Source organism: Gymnoscopelus braueri (assembly GCF_963280865.1).
Source record: "Gymnoscopelus braueri genome assembly, chromosome: 13".
Classification (NCBI taxonomy): domain Eukaryota; kingdom Metazoa; phylum Chordata; class Actinopteri; order Myctophiformes; family Myctophidae; genus Gymnoscopelus; species Gymnoscopelus braueri.
This window is the reverse complement of record NC_137615.1, coordinates 20162751-20188837: the sequence shown is the minus strand read 5'-3', so window position 1 is coordinate 20188837 and position 26087 is coordinate 20162751. Positions and strand designations below refer to the sequence as shown.

The window sequence follows — 26087 nt, the reverse complement described above, 5'->3', positions numbered from 1 at the left end:
ATATGTATTATACACACACATTTTTTTATTTATTTTTTACAAATCATTCAATTGTCCTGAGCTTGTAAATATGCTACATTTCAAAGGATTATTATACATGTTATACATTTGAAAACTTACCAGACTTTTACTTGTAACAGATTATATATACATTCATTGCAGTATTGATACTTTTATTTGAGTTAAAAAAAAGTGAGTACTTTTTCCACCAGTGTCATTCAATAGTCAGGGCCACAATAATGTGTCTGTGCCTGTGATGATGAAGAGGTTACATGATGATGACAAAGGGACAACATTCTAACATTCTAATGCAGCAGACACTGCCAGGATGAGCTCTGCCTCTGACTGGCAGGCAACGTGATGTTGATGTTGACTGATCACGTGACCCATTCACCTGTTCTGAACCTGTTCATCTGCTGTCCCGGTGCTCGTGTCAGTTGTCTGTCGCTCTCAACGATGATATTAAGGCATTCAGCACGAGTCTAGTGTGTCGGTTGCTTAGCGTATAGAAGTAACATAGTATTATGTGTATGTATTGATCCGTGCTTTTACAGTTCCAGGCGCCCGGTGTGGACTTCGACCTTATCAGTCTACCTGTCTCAAACAAGGAAGTACTAGCCCTGGCTGTTTGACTGTCCATTGACGCAGTTGACGGGGCATTTTTTTTCTATGGGCAGTAAATGCCGACTGTCAGGGTATTTGAATAGGCAAAGTTTTATTTTTTAACACATTACTTGTTGTCTCTGCGTGGGCAAATGGTAGTACATTTTACCTCATCGTCGCGGAATTAAGCTATTTGGATCAAGCTGCTGGTCACGTCTAGTCTTCACCAGATCAAGGACGAGGTGAGCTGCTTCGGCTGTGTGTTACATGGAATGAGTTACAGTAGTAGAGACTAAAGGCTACACCAGTGGTTCTCAAACTTTTTTTTGTCAAGGACCCCTAAATTAATGTGTGTTTGGCCGCGGACCGCCATCTGGAAATATTTGGGGCCATACAAGATTTGTGGTGTTAAAAATATTCAAACATTTTCAAAGGATGTCAATTTTTTTTTAAAATAGCTGATGTATACCACACTTTGAGAACTCCTACTAAAACGGACCACCATAACTCAGAGTGTACAAATGGAACGGGTCCATTTGGTTCCATTTTTACACTCAAGAGTTACACAAGGGTCCATTTGGTTTCAAAGTATCCTAACTACCCATCATTCCGCTGGGGACCCCCTTGAATCCCCTCAAGGACCCCTGGGGTCCCCGGATCCCACTTTGAGATCCACTGGGCCACACAAATCCTGTTTGTACCATGCTGATCTGACACTATGGCCTCTGGCTAATTATTTTCCCTTCTCTACTCTAATAACAACAAATGTTTGTTTACCTTAATCTGATGTTCTCATGTTGCTGTAAGCTATGGAAACAGCAGTTCCTGTAATCATGGTAATAAGGCACATTAGAATGTGTCTGATATTATTAGCCCACCATTGTTATTGTGCTCTGGTTTGACATGGTACAGTATGATAGGCCTACTGTATGATAAGATAGGAGTGAAGCAATACTGTCTGCCACTCAGTGGTGGAAATAAACTAAGTACATTTACTCAAGTATGTACCATTTTTATGTATTCTTTACTTTACTGGAGTATTTCCAATGTTCTATACTTTTACTTCTACTCCACTACATCTCAGAGGCAAATATTGATCCTTTTACTCCACTACAATTAATTGAAAATGTTAAGTACTAGTTACTTTGTAGATTTAGATTATTATTTCTAAACATACACTAACCACTTCAGCCTTATTTAAACTTTGGCTATTTTCAAAGGATTTTATACATTTGGAAACTTGTGAAATGTGACATTCTGCATAACGAGTACTTTTACTTTTGGTATATATTTAGATTTAGATTTAGTAAATTTGGAATACCGGACTTTTACTTGTAACAGAGTATTTCTACATGGTGGCATTGATACTTTTAATCAAGTAAAACATTTGAGTACTTCTTCCACCACTGCTGCCACTCTGCAAGGGGAATGTCCTTTCCTTTTGCATGGAGGTAATGATAGGCCCTTATTACACATTGTGTGTTTTGTTTCCTGTTGTTTCAGATGAATATCTCTTTGGAAAACATGGACTCGACAACCAAGAATGACTCTATACCTCACTTGCCTGCACCAATTCTCGCAGCCGCGTCTGACATCTCCAAAACCAATATGACAATTATCCAAACAAGCAATGGGTCACTCATAGAAGACCAGATGTTTTTAAATACAGTGGCTGCCCAAGCCATATCAGGGATTTTTGTCTGGGCAGCTTTGCTTATTACTTGCTATCAGGTGAGTTTTGGGAATCTTACAATGATCAAAACGTATACCTTTTGTTATTAATATCCCTTACACGCCAAGGAAACAAAATCTCTGCTTTTTCTACCACCTGTCTTAAAGAGAAGCAGCCTCAAGGTTTACTTACTCAGTGGAGTCAAGGGTAATAAGAGATTGTAGGGATCTGTTTTGTCTCCACCCCTGCCAGAGGACAGTGACATAATACACATGAATAGTGGCGGCCATCACTATAGGTTTCAATGTTGTTGTTTTTTGTTTAGTGTCTTAGAGCTAAGTAATCCAGTATAGTGCAGCCTTATGGACCCACAGTTCTTCATGAGTTAAGATAATAGTGTGTTCTGTGTTGACAGATGCCATAGTTTCCCCCTTAAACCATGGGATCAGGGGACATTTTCCTTGCTGGCTTTTCTCTTATCAGTGACAATTGCATTGAAATGGAATGAGCTGCTTCAGGTGATTGAAATAGGTTGATACAATGCAATGGACGGTCTGTAGAATACATAGCCTGTAGCTCATCAGGGCATGTGGCTTGACAGTAACATGTATTAAACAGAAAGTACAGGGTTCTTTATAAATGAGTGTTACCTTTTGAGTGGGTGTGGTTACTGCTCTGTAGGGGCCACGCGATAGCTTATCTTTATTATTTAAGTACATCTCAGAGAATGCAGTTAGGCGCAGTAAGTTATCAACGGGGAAATCAATTGATATCGAGATCTCATTTACAGCACCATGAATAACTAAAGTCCTGCTCTCAGGCCTGCTTGCTAATGTGCATACTGGTCTGCAGTGGGAATTATTCTCACAGTTGTCTCATTCATTACCGTAATAACTGTACCTGCAACTTGCATTCTCCAAAAGGATTGACAGGATGGTCAAGTCACGTGTTTGTGTTACACTCAGGATAAGTTACTTTACAGTCTCTGTTCGAACAGTGTTTGTTTATGTTTTCACTGTCCCTACAACTCTATTGCACATTTATTTTTAATTTTTTGAAGGGTTTGTAGTTTAATCAAATAGGGGCACTTTAAAGCCACCATTGTTCATGGATCTGTGACGCCATCCTGCCAAGATAGATTTTTCGTAATCATCATGAAGCATCTGACCATAGAGCTGTGCTTGTCCAAACACTTTTCGTTTACACATATTAAAGGTAGGGAACGTGATTTCTTTTGTTAAAATAAGTGTTAAATAGCTCTACATTCTGATAGTACTCATTGCTATAGAGTGTTTGTTCAGTAACAGGAGTCTCCATGTCTCTCCAGCTCTTTATTGAACATGAAAATGCATTTTCAGGTCAGGATATTTTATCCAATTGGAATAGAGAACTCAGGATACAGATTAAATGTAAAAGTGAAATTGGAAGTGATGACACAAATAAATGAGCAGACAAAATTGGAACTGGAACACTACAAAAAAAGATGATAAATGGGTACTCTCTCCTGATTGGCTGAAATGTTGTCATCTACCTGAAAATGTATTTTCTGTTTATTAAAGAGCTGGAGAGACATGGAGACTCCTGTTACTGAACAAACACTATATAGCAATGATTACTATCACAATATAGAGCTTTAACCTAAAAAAACCCGTTTTGTTTTAACTAAAAAATATCACCTACCCTACCTTTTTAATTGTGCAGTTAAATAAGTCTAGCCATGTGGAGAAATAATAGCACCAGGTAGATCCGTTAGAATACACACGGACGATAACATTGTCCGTCTTTAGCTCTAGTTTTAGAATGCTAGTCAAGTATCTGACTTTGCTCTAAAACCTTGGCTGTATAGTCTCTTGTTCTCACAATGTGCATACTAAACACGGACACAATGCCCTTGCATCCCCTTTGCTGTAAGTTGACAATACTGTTTGTCCCTTCCATCTGGTGGGCTTATTGGTGTCTGCACTTTACATCAGCAGTTATAAAGAGGATCAACACAGTCTATTTTGTATAAGCTTAATGGCCTTTCTCACTCGGATACACTACTTAACATCAATATTATGCAATCACCACTACTGTTTTTATTTATTTATTTTTGCTTTATTGTCACAATGGGGCTGATTTAAGCTTACACTTTAATCACCTCAGTGGAATGATGGGCTGGTTTTGCCAAGCTGAAATTAGTCTGTGCTTGGGGCAGTTATCCAGGGTGCATCTTTGTATTACTGTGAGGTCAGCATTGTGGAGCCGCCGGGAGTACCATAGCTTTTTCTAGCCATTCTAGCAAAATGGAAGACATCAGTCTACAGCCTGCTTCACTTCACTTCTCAACAGGGCCAAATACATCACACTCCCCGCCCCAGGCTCACTGTGGTCAGGCTTTAATGTGCAGCCTGTAATGGACATTTAATCATGCCACAAGCTTCTAATACAGTAAACTTGAAGGCGACTAATAACAACACGTAATCTGCTCCTCCTCTGAATTGTGTATTAGTAGATTATGAACTTTAAACTCGAACTTGTGCTGCCTTTTATGAATATTCATGCGCGAGTTGAACAGGTGTTTGATGATTATTCTTCAGCGTAGGTTCTTTAAAATGTTATTCAAACCACTCTACACATGTACACTAAAAACTGAGATGTGTTTTTCCCTTTCTGACAGTAGTCTAACTCAATAACTTTGTCTGAGTTCAATATGCTGAAGACATTGCACTGTGCCTTCCATCACTTTACAATTGGCCATGATTTTGATTCCACTCACTCATCGTGAATCCGTAGAAAACTGTGCTATCCAGCTTGCTACTATATCTCACTTGTGAACTGTGAAATAATAAGGAACAGAAACTTATTTCCTTCCATCTCTTCAAACTAGTAACACGATGTCTTATAGACTCAAGGATACAGAATAGCTAACATTAAACATTAAATGAATAGCTCACCATGATGGAACACGTCAGCTGCGAAGTTAATGCAACATTCATGGAGGGAAGTGTTGTAACATGTTCAATACTCCAGCGACACCGCTATCATCATGTCACTGTTTAATGTACAATTGCTGAAATTCTACCGCACACCACAGCATAACAGATTATGCAAGACCATAGATTACGCTAGAGAGATTGCCATAATTAGTGGTAAGGTGACACACTGACTGGGTAATCCCTGCATTGGATGATTTCTATTCATATAGTATTTTGACTTTGCTGTTGAGCCTGAATATGTGAACAGAATATGATTTTGTGTTTATTTTGTACTTAAGTATAAGACTTTGGGGGAAGTTTGGGATGTAATTCTCTTTATACTTACGCCCTTGAAGTCTACCGTAATACATTGAAGTGTTTTGAAACACTTTGGGTAGACTGTGCATATAGTGTTTTCCCTCAACTTTTCTTTTTTTTATTTTCATTTCCTCCTCAATTTAGTCATAGCCAACCTTACATATGTTATTCTACCTGAATTAAACTAACAAATCAACACATCTTCAAATATTTCACCCCGGTTTCTGAGCAGTCACCTACATGGTTTGCACTGCTTTGTTGTTGGTTCTGTTGCCGTTTTCTCAAGGACAGGTCAGGTAATCTGATACTTCCTGTCACAGCTGTCATGGGAGATATCCTATTCCGTTCACTGTGCCTTTTGAGAAGCTATTGTTGTCAGGCAAATAGGTAGCCTATATAAAACAGTCAGACCATTTGGTTTTAACTACTGAAATCATCTAAACCCTTCAAAATGATCATTTTACAATTCATTGAGGGGTTCTTGAAAGCTCTTAATTAACTATCCTACTTGCCTAATCAGAATGCATGAAGCCTTTAAAGATGCTTACAAATCTGAATTGAGGCTATGCCATAACCACTTAACCCATTAAAACCGGGAAAGCACCCGTGTCATTTTATACTTTGGTTATTCAAAAATAGCAGATATACAAGCTCATTGCAGATCTGCTATTTTAAATCTTAGAATATCTGTTATTTCAAATCTTTGAATGTATATATTTTTAAAGCGAACATTTTAAACTAAAATCCCAGCTTCTGGGGGTCCCTGCCTGGTACAACATATTTTGAGATGAGGTCCACGGCCAAATACATATAATTTTTAGGATCATTGAAAAGATATAGCAACATACGTTTTTCAGAAAAAAATTAGAAGGCATTTGTAGAATCGACCTCATAATAGGTTAAACCAGTGGTTCTCAAAGTGGGGGCCGCAGATACCCAGGGGTCTTGGGTCCTGGGGACTGTTTGAATGTTTGAAATTAACGGACTTAAACTTCAGGTCACAGTCAGTATGTTGACCGGGGTCCCCCAGGGGTCTATACTTGGTCCCCTCCTTTTCCCTCTACACCAAATCTCTTTGCTGGAAATAGCCGATCTACAAGCAAGTTATAGATTGGCTATTTTTGTCATTTCTGTTCGGCGCAGAATAGGGATTCTAGGATTCATGTGTTTAAAATATTTTTTATCATTTATCTATTCTGTTCTCATGGTTAACATAATGGTGCTGGGTCATTGAGGCAGATTGCAGTCTATCCCTTTTCCATCCAATGACATGTACAAACAAATAAATGTATAGAATTGTGATGAGCCGTCTTGTGAGCTTCTAGATCTGCTATTTTCAGTCTTTTTGCATGACTCCGTTGTGCAACAAAGTGTAACTTTCGAATTGATTAAGCTCTTACGCCATTCTATAATCTACAGAGGCCTCTGTGATTTGTTTGTTTGTGGATGTGATTGTTCCATATCTATTGGTTGTGGTATCCATAGCGATGAGCCTCATCGTGTGTCCCAACAGAGTAGATGACTGTGAACACTGAAGTAGGCCACTTGTTGTGATGTAAACAATTTATCTGCATGAAATACCTGGGCTTTCAATCCCCCCCCCCTTTCTATTATTTTAAAAGCACAACCTGTTTCTCATTCCACATCATGGCTGCATCATTTGAAAGAATACAGTATCTCCCTCTGGTGCCTATCTGATGACAGCATGGGATGTTTTTGTCGATAAAATCCTGTGATCATGACGGCTTTGTCTGCTTCAAATAATATTTTGAAAACATACAGTATGTGTTTTCTTTCTTGCTACCTCTGTTTAAGTCAGCAAAGTCTACTCCTGTGTTCAGTTATTCTCAAAAGTTTGCAGGAGGTCCTCTAACTAGAATCAGGAGAAATGATTGCATCAACACAACTTCACTTCTGTAATGCCCACCTGTAGATTAATGATACATTTTATTTAGGCTTAAGACTTGTCCTGCTCAAAGGAAATACAAGTCTGTTTATAACCTATCAAGACAACTTGCCAAGCCTCATTGCAGACCCAATTTTGTTATTGCAAGTTAAAATCTTAAGGTGATACAAGCTTCTTGTTAGACACCCATGACTGTGGCACAATCTGCCTGAGGAATTATGATGAATACAATTACTAGAACCTTCTCGAATAAGTTATGGCTACATTCATAAATATTTCTTTTACTTACTGTATGTACAGTATGTGTTTTTAATTCCTGTCACGTGAAATTATATTGGCAACCAAAATGCCAGTAATAGCAATATTAGAATAAAATAAACTACAACGAGAGTGTTCTTACATTATTGCAAACATCAAGGTGTGATCTGCATAACAAAAATAGGGCAAAGCTATGTAATTAATACTATCATAATAATTGCAATATATGAAAGCAAAAACCAGACAAAAACCATGTAACAACGGTTAAACTAATCGATTTAAAATAATTGATTTAAAATCCAAATCAAAACTATAGATTTTTAAAAACAACAAAAATAGCAGATCTACAATCTTATAACACGTTGCATTGCGATGTGTTGTGAGATAATGTGTAAGTGTATATAAATGAGCTTCTCGGTTATTCAATTAATACAAAAAGTAATCGATAGAACAATCGCTAAGAGAGTTATCAATAATTGCAGCCCTACTTGTGAGTACAGTAGTCAGCAGATCAGAAGGGAGCAAAGTGCTTAACACATCATTAAACTGATGGTGCTTGTTTGTACGGACCTAGCAAAATGCAGGATGGATATAGACTCCAACAACAAACGACCAAATCAATAATTCTTCTTTTGCTTAATGATAGAAATAACATATGTCAAATACGTGTAAAAAAATAAAACGATAAAAAAAAAAAAAAGTAAAACACATTGATTGTATTTCCTCAGGCAAGTGACTTTTGTAGTTTAGTTGGTACAGTATGACTGCAATTTGTTAATTGCCGTCTTCACTTTTCCAAAACAAAACAGTCCCTTTTGTATGATAGAAAACGACAAGTTATTTTAATTCATAAACTCGATATTTGAAACCGACCTGTAACTGTTTGACTGGAATAGGGAAATTGCATGTATCTTTTTAGAGGTGAATTTGGGGTGGGCATTTCAGTCATTGCATCACTACAGACTGACTGATCATCATAATGCTTGCATGTTTGCATCTTTCATTGCAGATCTATACACACCTTAGGTCCTACACTGTCCCCAATGAGCAGCGTTACATCATCCGGATCCTATTTATTGTGCCAGTATATGCCTTTGATTCGTGGCTCAGCCTGCTCTTCATCAGCAATGACCAGTACTTTGTCTACTTTGACTCTGTGAGAGACTGCTATGAAGGTGAGTCCCTCCCTCCCCATTAGGTCTGGGCCGTATGACTTCAATATCAGGATTATTTAAAACTTTTAGCTCGGTTACGATTAAGAAAATAGTGAAAATAGCAGATTTACAAGATTGTAGATCTACAAGCTTGTAGATCGGCTGTTTTAAATTTTTTTGTATAATACAGGGTTAGGTTAGCCTGGCTCCACCCCCTGAATCGTTTGCCTCGCATTCAGGGTCTGGTGACGCTGTCGAAGGCGGGTGTTTCTCGGTTGAAAATCTGTACGACGAATCGGGATCGGGATAATCCAGTATGAACCAATCGCCAAAGAGTCTTTGAAAAAAAAAAATTGGCCACGCCCCCATCTCAGAAATCGGCTGCATTGAGAGGGCTTTCAGACTGAATAATGGAGTGAAACTAGCCTGAGTGTCAGGCTAGGGTTAGGTGGTTAATCAGACTAATCGATTTAGTTGATTAAAACATTTTTTTAAATAATTTGTGTCGATTCATTGATGTATAAGATTCATTTTTTTTTATGATCAAAAAACAAAACAAAAAACCTTCTTCTCGATTATTTGATTAACCTTAAAGGAGAATACCGGACAAATTAAGTGTTGTCTTTGATGTCTCGTTACTCACCGACCGACGTGAAAAGTGGCGTTCTTTTTTTCCATAGATTCCCGTGTCGTCATTTTTTAAACCCCCTCCGTTGTCAGAATGGGAGCGCGTGGGTTAGGGAGATTCGTCTATTATAACCGAGGCAAAGTTGTTTTTCAACACGAGTTGCCAGGTTCTGGAAAGAAACAAGCATCCAGTGTTAAATCGTTCGCCATTAACGGTGGCCTCGCAGGAAATTTCAACGCATGTTTGACTATCATGAGACTCCACAATGACTAGCAGTAGAGAGAAAAACAACTTTGCCTCGGTTATAATAGACGAATCTCCCTAACCCACGCGCTCCCATTCTGACAACGGAGGGGGTTTAAAAAATGACGACACGGGAATCTATGGAAAAAAAGAACGCCACTTTTCACGTCGGTCGGTGAGTAACGAGACATCAAAGACAACACTTAATTTGTCCGGTATTCTCCTTTAACAGTACATGAGCAAGAGTAAGTCGGTTATTGGTTTTAAATATCGGTTTCGATATATTTTCATTTAACCCATTCAATCCGGTAACGCATCTGTGTCATTTTAGATTTGAGCTATAACCATTATTTTATACTTCGGCCATTCAGAAAGCTTGTAGCGCAGCACCGAGTGCCGCGCTACAAGCTTGTAGATCTGCTATTTTAGAAAAATCGTGAAAATGTGTGTCAAATCATTGAATACAGAATCGGCCTCAGGTCTTTGCCCAGCCCTACTTCCTCCTCCTCTCCCCAATGCTGCTCCTTGTCTGGACAGTCAGGGCTTTACAGGTGTGGCAAGTTCATAGGACATGCACACCGTCCTAGTCACCTACACTCACTTGTAAGATGCCGGGTATCAACTGACCAAACTCGTTTTTCTTACCAACATTGTTTCCATGTCGGAGATGTTATTGTCTGTGGTGTTTTGCCCTCAGGAGCTGTAACTTGGTGGATGTATTACATCTTATCCATTTGAGATGGGATCATTTATTTCAAAGCCGTTGACTTTTTTTTTTCTTTTTAGAAGAAGTGTTTATTTATTACAAATATAATACAAATATCAATTTTTCATGCAGCAATTCCTTCCTTTCTTAAATTACAAAAATTCCGTAGATTGCTCTTTAAATGGCCTTTATATAATGACTATAATTATGTACTGAATCTATCAGAATAAAGCACTTCACCAATGGCAGAGGCCAACCATTATGCAAAATGAATTACGTCTTATGTGTAATCTGAGAGAACCGCAAAACTTTAAAGAGTTTCGTAATTACATAATTGAGTAGATAAATTTCCAGTGTGTGGGTCAATTTTGTGGTTGGCTGATATTGCACTATACATTTGGAATCGGAAAGCAGGGAAATGTGTGGATTCCCACCAGCGGCTACACGTAAAACGTGATGGACTTGCTCTTCAGTGGACACCACTATCATTAGCTTGACTTAAGCTCTCCTTAAATAGCAACAAAGGATTAGGAGGGGATTTCCAGCACAGAGAAGCTCAGAAAGCCTCTTAATGTTAGAAACTGAAACTGTGATTATTCAAACGTATATGTCTAATTAACTTTTTTATTATCATGTGAAATATGATTTTTCTCCCTCGAAGATGATATCACATGCTAATGACATTCATTTTAAGGTAATTGTTTACAGTTACATCATGTCCTGACTGAATAGCATACATGCTACTGTATATGATGTAAACAAGCAATTCTTCTCTCTCCATCACAGCCTTTGTCATTTACAACTTCCTGACCTTGTCCTTTGAGTATCTGGGTGGAGAAAGTGCAATCATGTCAGAGATCCGAGGAAAGCCCATTCAGTGAGTGCCCTCATTCCTGTCCTCTGCACAACGGTTGTTCTTGAAGAACTGGAGGGCATTTTTTAACCACATGAACCTTAGCATCCTTATTCTGGGCATGTCACAACAAAACATTCAATGAAAATAGCAGATCTACAAGCTCACAGCGCGTTGTGCTGCGACGCGTTGTGAGATTTTAGAGATTTCCGGCAAAGAGATTTAGTGTAAATGGGTGCAAAGAGAGTATAGAGCCCTAGGTGAGACAAAGTATGTAGGGTTCAAGTGGTTTAAAGCTGCATACCCCCTACTGTTCTTCAAACAATGCAACATATTCACTACATATGTCTTGACTCTTTTATGTCTCTACTAACCATGGTATGGGATGGTTTGGTTTATGTTTCTTCTGACTACCCCAAGAACAGCAGGACTTGAGAACAAGTAGTGTTAATTAAATCAGTATATAATGTCAGCACAAGACGGAGCAAACAGCAAAACAAGTAGTTGAAAAGTTTCACCTGTATTGTTCTCCCATTGCTTAATTTGTGGAGTATATGAGTTTAATATAAAAAAAAGGAAGGCTTGCAAATCTTGTTTTTATGCTGTGTAGAAATGTTTATTTGATACAACGTTTCGACCCCTCCTGGGTCTCCTTCAGTTATATTAGTGTTATACGACTATAAAAACTGAACGGTGTCCAGGTGGCATAGTGGTAAAACACTCTGCCACCAACACACACAGAGGCCCGGGTTTGTTCCGCGGACAACGGTAACTCTGTCTTGGCTGGGCGCTCCAACACACATTGGCAGTGTGTTTGCGTGTGGGAAGGCAGCGGGGGATTGTGTCCTTGTTGCAGCACTAGCAACTCCTACTGGTTGGTACAGGCGCCTGTTCAGCAGGGAGGGGATCTGAGGGAGATGGCATGAAACTTTGTGTATGCTATGCTCTCTCGGGGAAACTCAGCAGCTGGTGATTTGCAGGAGACACAGACACGTGGTTGTCTACACCCTCCCCAGGCCAGCTGACAGGGACCGCACTGCCAATACCTGCGGTGCACTGCGGTCACAGCAGTGCACATAGGTATTGGCAATTACTGAATTGGGGAGAGAATAGAAAAGGAAACGACTACGAAAATGGCACAACATTCAATTTAACATCAATCAGCATTAATAATCTGGATTTGGCCACACCTGCCCAGTTTGTGAAACCCAGTTAGCTGGAAATATGTGGTCTGATTCTAAAGGCAGTGGAGACTCTGGCTATGAGCCAGACAGACCATGGCATAGCATGGCTCAAACCTTGGCCAGTGGAGACAAGGCAATATATTTTGTGTCATATGGAATTTAGAAAAGTTGGCTATACTGGTTGGTAAATCGTGTTTATTTTTCTGCTTGTTCTCTCTCTTTCTGTCAAGCAAACCAAACCCCACCAAGTCATGAATGATTGTATCAATTAGTTTTTTATCTGGGAAAGTTTTAACTTGAAATATTGCATATGATAATCATATTTAAATAATCCTTACTTAAAACTACATTGTGTTGATTTTCACCTTAAAGGTGCCATGAACCTGTTTTAAATGACATAAAACTTTAAGGACTACTTAACCCCCCCCCCCCCCTATCAATTACAGTATCACCCCGTGAAGCTTTGAATATATATTATGTTTTGCTTTTGTTGCATTCCCTTTGCGGTGATTGAATAATCCAAAAATGAAGAAAATATTTGATGAATTGAAGTTAATAGATTAACAAGATTAACAATGGTAAAACTATATCAAAAGTCTGTTTATGAATTCCAAAACAACGCATGTCTTGTATCCAGTTAGTATATCCAAAACATTTCTTTAATCTGAAATATTTACTTTTTAATTAACTCCCCGGATACATCGTGTTATGCACGAACGATGCACACACCTGGCGGCACGCGGACATGTGAACTGAGCTCCTGTTGAACCCCACGGGCATCATATCAGTTTCAAGAGAATTAGTAAACGATATATAATATAGTAATTAGGGATGGGTATTGGCAAGAATCTCACGATACGATACGTATCACGATACTTGGGTCCCGATACGATTATATCACGATATATTGCGATACGATACATATTGCCATATATTACGATATTATTGCGATATATTGCAATATATTGCGATATCAAGATATATTGCGATACGATACATATTGCAATATATTGCGATACGATATATATTGGGATATATTGCGATATATACATAAATCACAACTACATATTGTATATATATATGTCACAGGGTGAATGGAGAACCAGGTAGATTGAAGACAGAGCGCTCGTTTTTAGGCACGGGGCTTCGGGGCGAGGCGGGGCTTTTCGAGATAGGGTTTATTAGCGAGGCTCGCGAGGAGGAGGAGGAGAAGGAGGACGCGGCACTGCGAGGCGGGGGTTTATTACGTGAGGCTCGCGAGGAGGAGCTCCTCCTCGCGAAATAAACCGTCCTCCTCCTCCGAGGAGGAGAAGGAGAATGCGGAGAGGCGGGGCTTTGATGTGCCGACGCGGACCTGTCTTTTGTTGTTCCCCCCCACATAGCAACCAGGAAGCTACGCTAGGGGAACGCTGAACACGCGTGCACACGCACACGCTTGTCCACGACGGAGGCGCGCCGACTTAGTGGAGCTTGAGGCCGAGGAAGCGCGCCCTCGCGCCTCCAGGCGCGAGTGCCCGCGCTGACCGGCCGATGCTCCACTAGTCGACTCAGCGCCGTTTGAGTTGTAAACCGATAGGGACAGAATAGTTCTTTTTGTGTGTGTGTGTGTGTGTGTGTGTGTGTGTGTGTGTGTGTGTGAGAAAGTAAAACAAAAGCCAGAACACAATAAAAGTATCTTAACAGTCCTGCTTTCAATAAACCAAAAAAAGCATGAGCGTGTGTGTGGTCGCAGCCATATATGTTTGTGCACAAGCCTGGCTTGACGGCCTGGAGTATCGATACAGTATCGCGAAATAAAATATCGCGATATATCGTGAAATCGATAATATTGCCCATCCCTAATAGTAATCATTCCACGAAAAGGTGTGTTTTTGAAGTAATGAGGATACAGCATACATGGCTGGATACAAGATTATTCTCTGTGAACTGTGTTGGAGGATGAATTTTTCATTTAGTGTAAAGGAATGCGACAAAAACAGCAATTATCCATTTGTTCAAGTCTATTTGGTTGTAGAGTGTTTTTGTTACTATACTAACACATATCCATGCTTGTTATATAATGACCTAAAATAGCAGATCTACATTGCATGGTGATTGTGAGCTTGCAGATCAAAACGCACAGTAGCTTGTAGAGGAATATCTTGCATAGCCAACCAATCATTTATGAATGAGATATGTTCTCTAGCCCATCAAATGCCATTGTATTCACAGGTCGAGTTGTCTATATGGTACCTGCTGCTTGGTTGGAATGAGCTATTCCATTGGATTTTTAAGATTCTGCAAACAGGTGAGCTCCACTTTCCTTCTGTTCCATCTCACAAGGGGCACCCCCTCTGCACAGTTAAATGAATTACACACTGAATACATTGACATGATCAAACAGTGATTTAAAAAAATATATATCATCTAATTTACCCATTTAAAATTTAAACGGATTGCTGGGGCTTTTCAAAAGGGCTACATGTTGGAGGATAACATTCGCTGCTTAGAAAAAGAAAAGTAATTTAAACCAGGTGAATCCTGGTTAGTAATAAACACTGAGAAATGATATGAGCTGTCAGCTCAGAGCCCTCCTCACGGTGTCTTGGGATGCAGCTCGAGCTCCCTGTTTAGCTATGATGGAAATTGGATCTGAGAGGCATGTCTCCAAAACAGAATCGAAGATGAAATGTTAAATTTTTCTTTTAAACGGAACATGATAAACACTTTTTGACAGAGCTACTAGGTGGTGTGTTTTAAAAGCAAAACCTTGCCCTCTGGTGGCATTATTGATATAAATCATGATCTCTGGATCTGACATTCAGAATTAATTTAAAAATGATAGCAGGAGTGGAGATTGTGGTTGTTAAAAGCCATATAAGCCGTGATTTTCCAGAGTTGTCTGGTCCTTAGATTTTTTTTATATAATATCCTCATTTGCATTCACTTAAAAAAGACAGTTCTTTAGCTTTTTAGTTCTGTTTTTGCAGGTTGGCTTGTGTGACTAAAATTACATTTTGAAGATAGCTGCACTGCTGTATATTAATCAAAGTAGCCCCTTGATGAGCGGCTTCCTTGATTGGCCAACCCTAACCCGTCGGTTCACTGATTGGCTGTGCTTTGCACCACTTCGTGGGGGGCAGAGTTTTCAATGGAACAAATAGTACAAGATCTTTGCTAATGGATGAAGGATGCCGCAGCGAACGAAAGCGGCGGCATGAAGCAAATTGCAATGTGCATGGCGCTGACAACGGGTAGAATGGGTACATCATATAAGAGGAGTATTGGACAATGGGTGGACCCCCGACTTGCATCGTTCCCGACTTGCATGGCCCCCGAGTAGGCTGGTGCCCGAAGTGCACCGGTCTAGTGATTACCGTAATTTTCGCACTATAAGCCGCACCTGAGTATAAGCCGCAGCAGCTAAATTGAATGATTTGTACATATATAAGCCGCACTGGACTATAAGCCGCAGGTGTAAAATCCATAGATTTAGGGGTCCCCTAGTGGCCGTTAGCTGTAAAAATCCATAGATAAGCCGCACCGTTATATAAGCCGCAGGGTCGAAAAATGGGAAAAAGGTTGCGGCTTATAGTCCGAAATTTACGGTATATCATTATCACTTACTCACTGAGGTAGCAATGGCTCAGGAGGTAAAGCCGCTTTCTGGGAGTCGTAAGGTTAGAAGTTTGAGTAATTCGAAATACTAGCAAAAGCGCTATATAAATGCAATCCATTTATTTCACTATATTATGAGAGCCCTGATCACATGTGCTTAAATTAGCAGGAATATCATAACATATCAGAGTAGTAATATAAGCTGTGGCACTGCTTTGAATAATCAATAAAATCTTAAATTGGTTCTTAAGTCAACTGGAAGTCAAGTTAAGATGAATTAAATGGGGCTTATGATCATACTTCTTAATGAAAAGTGAAACGGATGTTTTTTATTTATCTATTCCTGACAAAAAAAGACTACGGTATAAACCTTCCCAGTACAATTAGGTAATAACTTTAAGGTAGCACTATAAATGAGACGGCACCCTGCAAAAGCTGTGCATGAGCAGTTCAACTAATGCTTTCTGAACAAAATGAATTACCAGTTCAGTAAATGGACAGTTGATATTTTGATGACAAGATGCTCCACTGCAGGGTTCTAGCACTGATTATTCAGAGTTGTAAGGATCTAACAGCTACTGCATCACCCCATGCAGACAGTTTGCAGTTCCTCCCTTAATGTGTTGGGTCAAGTGGTCCAGAACCACAGACCCAGGAACATTAGCTGTGCTTTAGTGCCCAGCTAATGTGCATCCTAACAAACAAACAAATAAACAACACTATATAGTCACAGAAAGTTTTATGCCCCATTATTGCCATCATTCGTATTCTTTTAGTTATAATTGCCTTACTCTGTAGAAAAACATTTGGGATGATGGCAGGGAGGAGGAGGGCGCGGGGCTGTGGGGGGCGGATGCAAAGCATTGTGGCGTAAATAATTTAATAAGAATCTGCAGAGTCCTTGTTTATGCCTACTTCAACTTCCATCTCTCCACCATGAGTTACCCGCTGCATTTTAAACTGCTTCTCCATTTTACAATGAGTGATGACACTATTATTTGAAAAGATTTGTGATGAAGGTATGGGTGTGCACGTTGCCCCCTGATGTGTCATAAGTCTGTGTTAAGCAAGCTGGCAATGGAGCAGAGATGCCATCCACACCACTAACAAGGCAGCCAAATCTTGCCCCAGAAAGTCAGGCTCACTCAGATGTTGTGTATACTGTATGAACGCAGAGCTCACAGCTCTACGCATTTCTGGAATTTCCATCACCAACTAGTCTATGTTGGTAATATTTACTATATATAGCTGAATATATACAGTGGTGCTTGAAAGTTTGTGAACCCTCTAGAATTGTCTATAGTTCTGCATAAATATGACTTAAAACATCATCAGATTTTCAAGGGTCCGTTTTTACACTGTCAAATTAGGGTTCAGGATTTTGCTAATTGTGCTTATTCAATCATGCTTGTCATTGTTCTCTGCACCATTTTCTCCAGGCAACCCTTCAGTTCTGTGTTGTCAAACCCCTCATGGCTGTCATCACCATCGTGCTGCAGGCCTTTGGCAAATATCATGATGGCGATTTTAAGTGAGTAGTCTCTCAAGCCAGACAACTATTCCACAATCTCTGAATGCCACAAGGAATAGCTAACTAGGCCTACTGAAAGCCGTGAACGGAAGCTGTCATCTGTTCGTCAATTCCATTAATGAAAATATATTTTAGAATTTCCATTACTGCTAAGCAGCAACTATATGCTTTGGCTAATTTGATTTACAGTAGGACAAATTTAATGTGACTGCAAAGACGAAACGGAAGTAGGGGGACGCTGTAGTTTCTTCACATTTTCAGCACTTCTGTTGCTGTAAGGCGGAAGCATTTGAAAATTGTGGGAGCCAACAGTCTGTCTCGAGAGACTATTAAGTGAGCATCACCTCCCCTTACATTTCCTTTTAATGTTTCATTTGTCTGTCTTTCATACCCACACATTTCAAAAGTACTGGGATGGAGGCACATTTGTGACTCATATATAAACACTTTTTTGTTTGCCAATAGCGTCCAACGCTGTTGGCAGGCACAGCCTAAGAGTAGGCTGAACTGAGTACTTTGGTATTGACATGTTTTCAGCTATGAGAGATGGGCACTTAATGAAATAATTACAGCCTTTTTTCAGGCCATTTCCCCTGTCAAAAGTAAACAATTATATATGCAATTAGTTTGTAGTCAAAAACTATGAAGTCTGGAAATGGCAGGTAAAACATTGATAACTTACTAACTTTCAGGAGCTCCTTTTTAAGACATTGCATTTTATGGAGCTTCTCTAATGAAGCTGTTACTTCACTTGATTCTTAATTAGTCCATGATGGAGTTATTCAGTCAGCCTCGAGAACATTATGTGCTCCCACATTACAGAGTATAAACAAAGACATCAATAACTTGTTTAACTGTTGTTTCCCTCTGCTTATTCTCTCACAGAGGTGAACAGGACAGTTGGTGGAGAGAAACTGTTATTAATGTTGGTCTTTAATCTCCATGAAGGGGCACAGTGATTTAAGGCTGGGCTAATTGGCATCTCATTTACTGAGCACATAGTTATAGCTGGGAAAATAGACTCAATTGCAGAAAGGCTGGAAAGCGGATCTGTTAAGTTATTGAAGAATCCGGTGGAGTTTATGGGCTGTATCCTGAAATAGGGTGACCATGTACAAGAAGTCCTATAGCTCTTTAGCTATTCGTTCTTTAACTGCAGATGCCATCGATTAAATCTAATGGTCTGCATTTTGTCACGTCTTGCTGGGTCCATTACGGGTAAATATTTTCAGTTAAATTAACACTCTGATTTCTACTGTATGTACAGTACTAACGTAGATGTCCTCACCTTTCCAGCAAAAATCCCCAGTGTCAGTTTAAGTGTGGAAAAATGGGCCTTTGACTGACCGTGTTTCTTATTGTCTTTTACAGCGTAAATGGAGGCTACCTGTACATTACCATCATCTACAACTTTTCAGTCAGTCTGGCCCTCTACGCCCTGTTCCTCTTCTTCTTCGCCACCAGCGACCTGCTCAGACCGTACGAACCCGTGCTCAAATTCCTCACCATCAAATCTGTCATCTTCCTGTCTTTCTGGCAAGGCAAGTCCATCCGTCCCTCAGCTTAATTTGTACCAAGAGCCATTATCTCTAGTGAGGAGATTGTCATTTCAAAGATATCAACAAGCGCTACGCAGTAAAAGTAAAGTCCTCAGTGTGAATTTAACTCTTGAGAGTGTACAAACGTATCCCAGTAAGGGTCCATTTGGTTACGTTTTTTGCACTCACAGTGGTACAAATGGATAACTTAACACAATTTGCATTAGCGTTTCCCAAACAACGTATTTTTCTTTTACCATGCCTGATCGTTCACATGCCTGATTGTCTGGGGGAAGAAGCTATTTAGCAATCTACGCTAACGATTTGACTGTGTACTATACCACTATTCAAGCACTTACAGTGGGACATTGATCTTTTATGTAGGAATGGTGTTGGCTATCTTGGAACGCTGCGGGGTCATCAATAAAGCGCTGGTCATCAACGGGCAAGAGGTCGGTGCCGGCACAGTGGCGGCTGGGTGGCAGAGTTTCATCATCTGCATCGAGATGTTCTTCGCCGCCATCGCCCTCCGCTACGCCTTCACCTGCACCGTCTACCAGGAGAAGAAAAACGAAGTACCAGGTAAAATACCACATACTTACCACCAGTCTTTAGAGAGAGGCGAAGCGCATGCTGTTCAGAGGATCATTACATGCCGCCAACGCCTCCCCTCCCTCATTCCCCACCCTGAAAATATGTTACACGGTTAATCCATTAAGACCGGGAACGCATCCTGTTATTTTTAGATTTTTAGCTATAACCATTATTTTATGCTTTGGCTATTCAAAATTAGCAGATATACGAGCTCATAGCGCGGCACCGAGTGCTGCGCTATGAGCTTGTAGATCTGCTATTTTTGAAAGATCTTGAACATTTGTGCCAATCTTTAAATACATATGTTTTTGTGAAACAACATTTTAACTCAAATCTTTGCTTCTGGGGAGGTCCCTGGAACACAACTTTTTCATGTTACGGACCCCCAAAATGATATGTTTTTTGGCCGCCGACCCCCATCTCAAAATATGCTGTTCCAGGGTTATAATGGTTATAGCTAAAACCTAAAATGACACAGATGTGTTCCCGGATTGAATGGGTTAATTGCCCCCAGCCATCACAGAGTCTGGACTGGCATTCACTTCAAAGTACAAGGAAGACTAATAAATAAATGCTAACCGTTTGTTGAAAGCGCTTCACAATATGCATTACATTCACCGTTTCACACACATTCACACACCGACGACGGCGGAGAAAACCATGCAAGACACCAACCAACCTGCTCATCTGGAGCAGTTAGGGGTTCAGTGCCTTGCTCAAGGACACTTGGACGCCAGGCGGAGGCAGGGATCGAACCGGGAACATTCTGATTCCCAAGCGGCTGTTCTTCTACAGAACCTGAACCACTGCCATTTGCACTTTTTACATAATTTAACCCATCTGTCATTTTAGATTTCTTTGCATATTCAAAAATAGCAGATATACAAGCTCATAGCGCTGCACCGAGCGCCGCGCTATGAGCTTGTAGATCTGCTATTTTTGAAAAAATCGTGAAAGTTTGTGCAAATCTTTGAATATATACTTTTTAAAGTGAACATTTGTAACTCAAAACTTTGCTTCTGGGGGGGTTCCTGGAACTAAGCATTTGAGATGGGGGTCCGCGGCCAAATACATATCTAAAAATGTTTTCTAAATCCGAACAGTATGTATGTTGCTATATCAGTGGTGCTCCAACTTTTCCATGTCAAGGGCCCCCAAAATGATATGTATTAACATTGCATACACAACCTGATGTGCAATGTTTACACCATGGCTCCTGGGGGCCTAACTGTCTAGGAGAGGGTGGGTCTGTCCCATCCGTCCAGGGCTAATCTCGCAAACCACTCGGCTAGACCGTTGCTAGCTGCTCGACTCAATTAGTGGCAGCTTTCGAACTCCCCTCATTTATTTTCACATGATATGTTATATATTTTATGAAATATTTAACTTTAATTTTATAATGGAAGTCAATGGCGGGTGGGCGGATCGTGGTAGAAACCTTACCCAAATATGGAGATGGCTGACATCATATCTGACGTCATACATTTGAGATTTGAGATTTAGCACAGACGACCCATGGCGGTCTGAAATCTTTGCCCAGGTAAGGATGAAGTCCGAGATCCACATAGGAGCCACAACTTTTTATTTTATTTTGTATCATTCCTTCTGTTCAATTGTGTGCTATGGTAAACAGTGTGTCAGTCAAGTGTGAGATCAGCAGAGGTTGACATCGTCCTAAGGGTACATCTCAGGGTCATGGCTCAGAGTAGGCCTGTCCCAATTAATTGTCCTAATTGCCTGATTGCAATTATTTGAGATAATCACAATTATTTCACCGTAATAGTTATTTGTCATATTTTGCCTTACAAGCCTAAAAGCAAACAGAAATGTAATTTTCATTATGTTCCAATGTTCAATGGCAAAAACACAATTAAATCATTATTTGTAATTATGTGTATGACGGACTAAAATAAAATGCCATGATCGTGACAGCCCTTTCTCAGAGAAAACACTTGGTAGAAAAGCAAAGCAGGGGAAGACGAAGAGAAATTCACAGTCTCCGTACATAGACTAGAAGGGAGCTAGAGGTAGCCCTTTGACGTCAATACTGTTCACCCTTCCAAGACAAATGGAAACCAAGGGAAAAGCCTTCTGCAGTGTTATCAATCATTTTGGCTCACAATTCCCCGCTATAGGAACGCTACTGTTGCCTTCAACTGCACAATGTGTAGAGAGAGAGAGGGAGAATTAATTTAGCATTGAGAGCTGATAAACACTTTAATATCAACTTGAGCGGAAGTGTTTTTTATTTCATCTAGAGAATCAAAGAATCATATGGCAAGGCGTCTCAGATTTTCTGTTTTGCTGGTCAATGGCAATAAGGGGGGAAGAAAATGCATTATTTGTTTGCTGTCCGACTGCTATCAGTTATAAGAGTTATATAATCTAACTAGATTAATAATTAGATTTCTTAACCAATATTTGATAGCAATTTGGTTTTGTCGCATCAACACACAATACACACACACACACACACACAGTCTGACACTCCTCATGTGTTAAATCTGTGGTCATTGTGCAAATGGAACCAAATACCATTTGTACACTCTAGTTAAATTAACATCAATAAGATTGCGCTGTGTGATATCACTGCCACTGTCCACGAGAGGAAAGGGAGGGTATTTCTGCTGGTCCTAATTTGGAAACCCTGGCACAAACTATCTGTCTATTGCACACCGTACGGTGTAACAACGTAGCAAGCAGTGCCAGCATGTATAATATTCTACAAAAGATATAAAATGGAGATGGAGCCTCTGGAGCGTCACACTACAATCAATTACCGCTATCTTTTTTTTTTTTACTCTACTACTACTCCACTGTTAGTGTTTACAATGGTTTACAAAGATATACATAGGAGCACACCGGCCAGGCTTTTCTAGCACAACATATATTTTGAGGTTTTAGTAGTATTTTCTAATGGCCGGAAGGTTTATTTTTATACAATTGTGGAGGGAAAACCCATAATGGAGAAGTCTTCATGGTATCGATTACACATTTATGCAAGGGTTTCATAAATCTATAAGCTGACGGCTACAGTACAGCTTAACTAGAGTTCACAGGGAGAAAGAGGTCCTGCTATTTACATCCTATGCTAGTAGAAGCATAATATAATATCCTCTCTGTCGGGTGGAAACCTCATTATGTTCCAAACTATTACTTCTCAGGATTCAAATTCAAAAGTAAAAGTAGCAGATCTACAAGCTCAAAACGCATCGCTTCGCGTCGTGTTTCGAGCTTGTGGATCTGCTACTTTTTGATACTTTTGTGTGACGCTGTAGTATTATCAAGTAGGACATTCATTTATGAAAAAAACACACAAAGTTAGAATATGGAGATAAGAGGTTTCTGCCCGTCGGCAACGACATGGTGCAGTTGCAGCAAAGCAGTTAGGGAGTAGTTGCCTTGCTGAAGGGCATTTCACCCGTAAACGTAGACTGACGAAAGAGTGCATTTTTACTCCCTTCCCCTGTCTGGTCTCGTTCACTTAACCTGCCCAGATTCCCCCTAATGGGGTGGTTTTCAAAAATGTTTTGCCCAAGGCACGCCAATGACAATGAGCACTTAAAGATCTCAAGGTACGGGGTGCCCGCTGGCCTAGCGGTCCAGGCGCATACCACATACACTGGTAATCCAGCTTGACAGCGTGTCGCGGGTTTGACTCTCGATCCAGACGACCTTTGCTGTGTGTCACCCCCCCATCTCTCTCCCCATTTTATGTCCGTCTACTATCCTATCAATAAAGGCAGAAAAAGTCCCCCCCAAAAGAATAAAAACATCTCAAGGTCTCAATAGCGGAGGGAAAAAGTCGATCTACAAGCTGTGTGAGCTTGTATATCTGGGTTTGGGGTGTATATGTTACAGGGTGAATGGAGAACCAGGTAGATTGAAGAAGGCGCGTTCGTTTTTACCACCCACCCAGCAATTCTGTAGAAGCAACACTAGAGGGAGCCACAAGCCAGGCTTGTGCACAAACATATATGGCTGCGACCACACACACACAGTCACACACACACACACACACACACACAAGCGCGCACACACACGCGCACGCGCTCATGCTTTTTTTGGTTTATTGAAAGCAGGACTGTTAAGATACTTTTATTGTGTTCTGGCTTTTGTTTTACTTTCTCCCTGACACACACACACACACACACACACACACACACACACACACACACACACACACACACACACACACACACACACACACACACACACACACACACACAGTGATCCATGAAAAGAACTATTCTGTCCCTATCGGTTTACAACTCAAACGGCGCTGAGTCGACTAGTAGAGCATCGGCCGGTCAGCGCGGGCACTCGCGCCTGGAGGCGCGAGGGCGCGCTTCCTCGGCCTCAAGCTCCACTAAGTCGGCGCGCCTCCGTCGTGGACAAGCGTGTGCGTGTGCACGCGTGTTCAGCGTTCCCCTAGCGTAGCTTCCTGGTTGCTATGTGGGGGGGAACAACAAAAGACAGGTCCGCGTCGGCACATCAAAGCCCCGCCTCTCCGCGTTCTCCTTCTCCTCCTCCTCCTCGCGAGCCTCGCTAATAAACCCTATCTCGAAAAGCCCCGCCTCGCCCCGAAGCCCCGTGCCTAAAAACGAGCGCTCTGTCTTCAATCTACCTGGTTCTCCATTCACCCTGTGACATATATAAGGACTGCAAAACGCCAGGTTTAAAGTGCTTTAAAATTTAGGGTATAGAATTTGCCTCTGTATTGGGAAATAAGTTCATACAAAGTACTGATGTAATAAATAAAAAGATTAATAACTGTTTATATAGTTGTGTATATATTGCAATAACAATAATGTGTGGTTGTCACAACAAAACCCAAGACACATCTGGACTTGTCTCATGGTACACCGTTTCGGAACCACTAATGATCTGGAGCTTTGAATCCACATTGTCCCAGATTTGTCTGACCATTGTTTCTGCTCTTATTTTGTTTTGCAGCCAATGCAGGCAATATCGCCCCCATGCAGAGCATCTCCAGTGGTCTGAAAGAAACGATAAACCATGGGGATATGGTCCAGGATGCCATCCACAACTTCTCTCCGGCCTATCAACAATACACCCAGCAGTCCACACAGGAGGTGATCCAGCCCAGCCAGAATGGCAAGGCAGGCCCAGGAAACAACAAGGGCTCCCGTAAGTCTGACAAAATCATGCTGATCACATCAGATGACGAGTTCTAGGCTGTTACCCAGCAACATGGAGGTGTAGCAGGGAGAGACCGTTGCTGGCTGCCGCCCTGATGAAAGCATTCTTTCGCATTGGCCACATAAACAGCATTCCATCTGTGCGCTTAAGTTTCATCATCTCAGCCTTTAAGATCAATTTCTTCCTTCCGTCTGGTTTTAATCGAATAATGCAATCAAGAGATGACTGAAATGGATTTTTGTCTTTTTGGTGTGGGGGGTCATCGTTGAGCAAGTCGACTTTAGATGAGCTGACATGATGTCACCTCATCAGCAGTAATCACAGGAAAATGGCCTCTCTTCTCAACGCTATCAGACGAATATGGAGCTGTGTTCCCCCACTTGGGTCTCTTCAGACTTCAGAGTATGTTTCAGGCATATTGGTTATGTGCTTGTCTGGCTGGCCAACTCTGTTGTCAGTTTCAAAGAGGAAGTTGATTAATACGGGACTCTAGGAGTGCACCCAGGAAGCTACTGATGTTGAGGACTGACACTCGCAGGGGGAAGCGACTTGTGCATTTGCTTGTTTGAAGTATTTGCTAAGCAGTTCCTCTGTAGGGTTTCAACAAATAGAAGGAGTCTTTTCAAAGTGGCTGCTCCACACCGGCTGTGGAGCAGCCACTTCAAACTGCAGGCATCGGTTGCTTTGAAATTCTTCGCTTCTCGACATAGCATCTACAAATTGGATGATAAGCCTGTCTCCTGTAAACTGCAAGGTTGTTTTATCCTCATTAATTTTCTCAGCATGCACAAAGAGAGTAAAAAACTGCAACTAGACAGTGGTTTAGTAACCGCTTTAACCCTGGTGTCCCTATTCTGGGCATGCCATTACAGGTGAAGATTTTTCAAAACTCTTTCAAAAATAGCCCTTCTACAAGTTCACAACGTATCACGAGGCTACACGTTGTGAGTTTGTAGATGGGCTATTAAAAATATTTGAGAATGTTTGAAAATATAGCTTTGGTTAAAAAATCTATTCTTCTGCAGCTTCTGTCTTGTGAAAACCTTTGACAGAGCCTTGTTTATTTGAGATGTTCAGACTTTTATTGATGTTTCAGTTCCATGTTCACCCGATTAGAAATGTACATAAATAGTTTTCTTGTTAAAATGTTGGGGAGGGGGGGGGGGGAACAAAGCTCTGATA

General features: G+C 40.7%; 1 protein-coding gene across 1 annotated transcript; it reads left to right on the top strand.

Annotated features, from left to right (window-relative positions):
- The first annotated feature begins 427 nt into the window (after window positions 1-427).
- tmem184a (transmembrane protein 184a) lies at window positions 428-26026 on the top strand. The gene is made up of 9 exons (XM_080447610.1): window positions 428-845; window positions 2107-2334; window positions 8724-8889; window positions 11232-11322; window positions 14694-14769; window positions 17519-17610; window positions 18982-19151; window positions 19533-19730; window positions 24699-26026. Exons 2-9 carry the CDS (start codon window positions 2107-2109, stop codon window positions 24938-24940), a joined length of 1263 nt encoding a protein of 420 aa, XP_080303736.1. The 5' UTR covers window positions 428-845; the 3' UTR covers window positions 24941-26026.
- The last annotated feature ends 61 nt before the right edge of the window (window positions 26027-26087 follow it).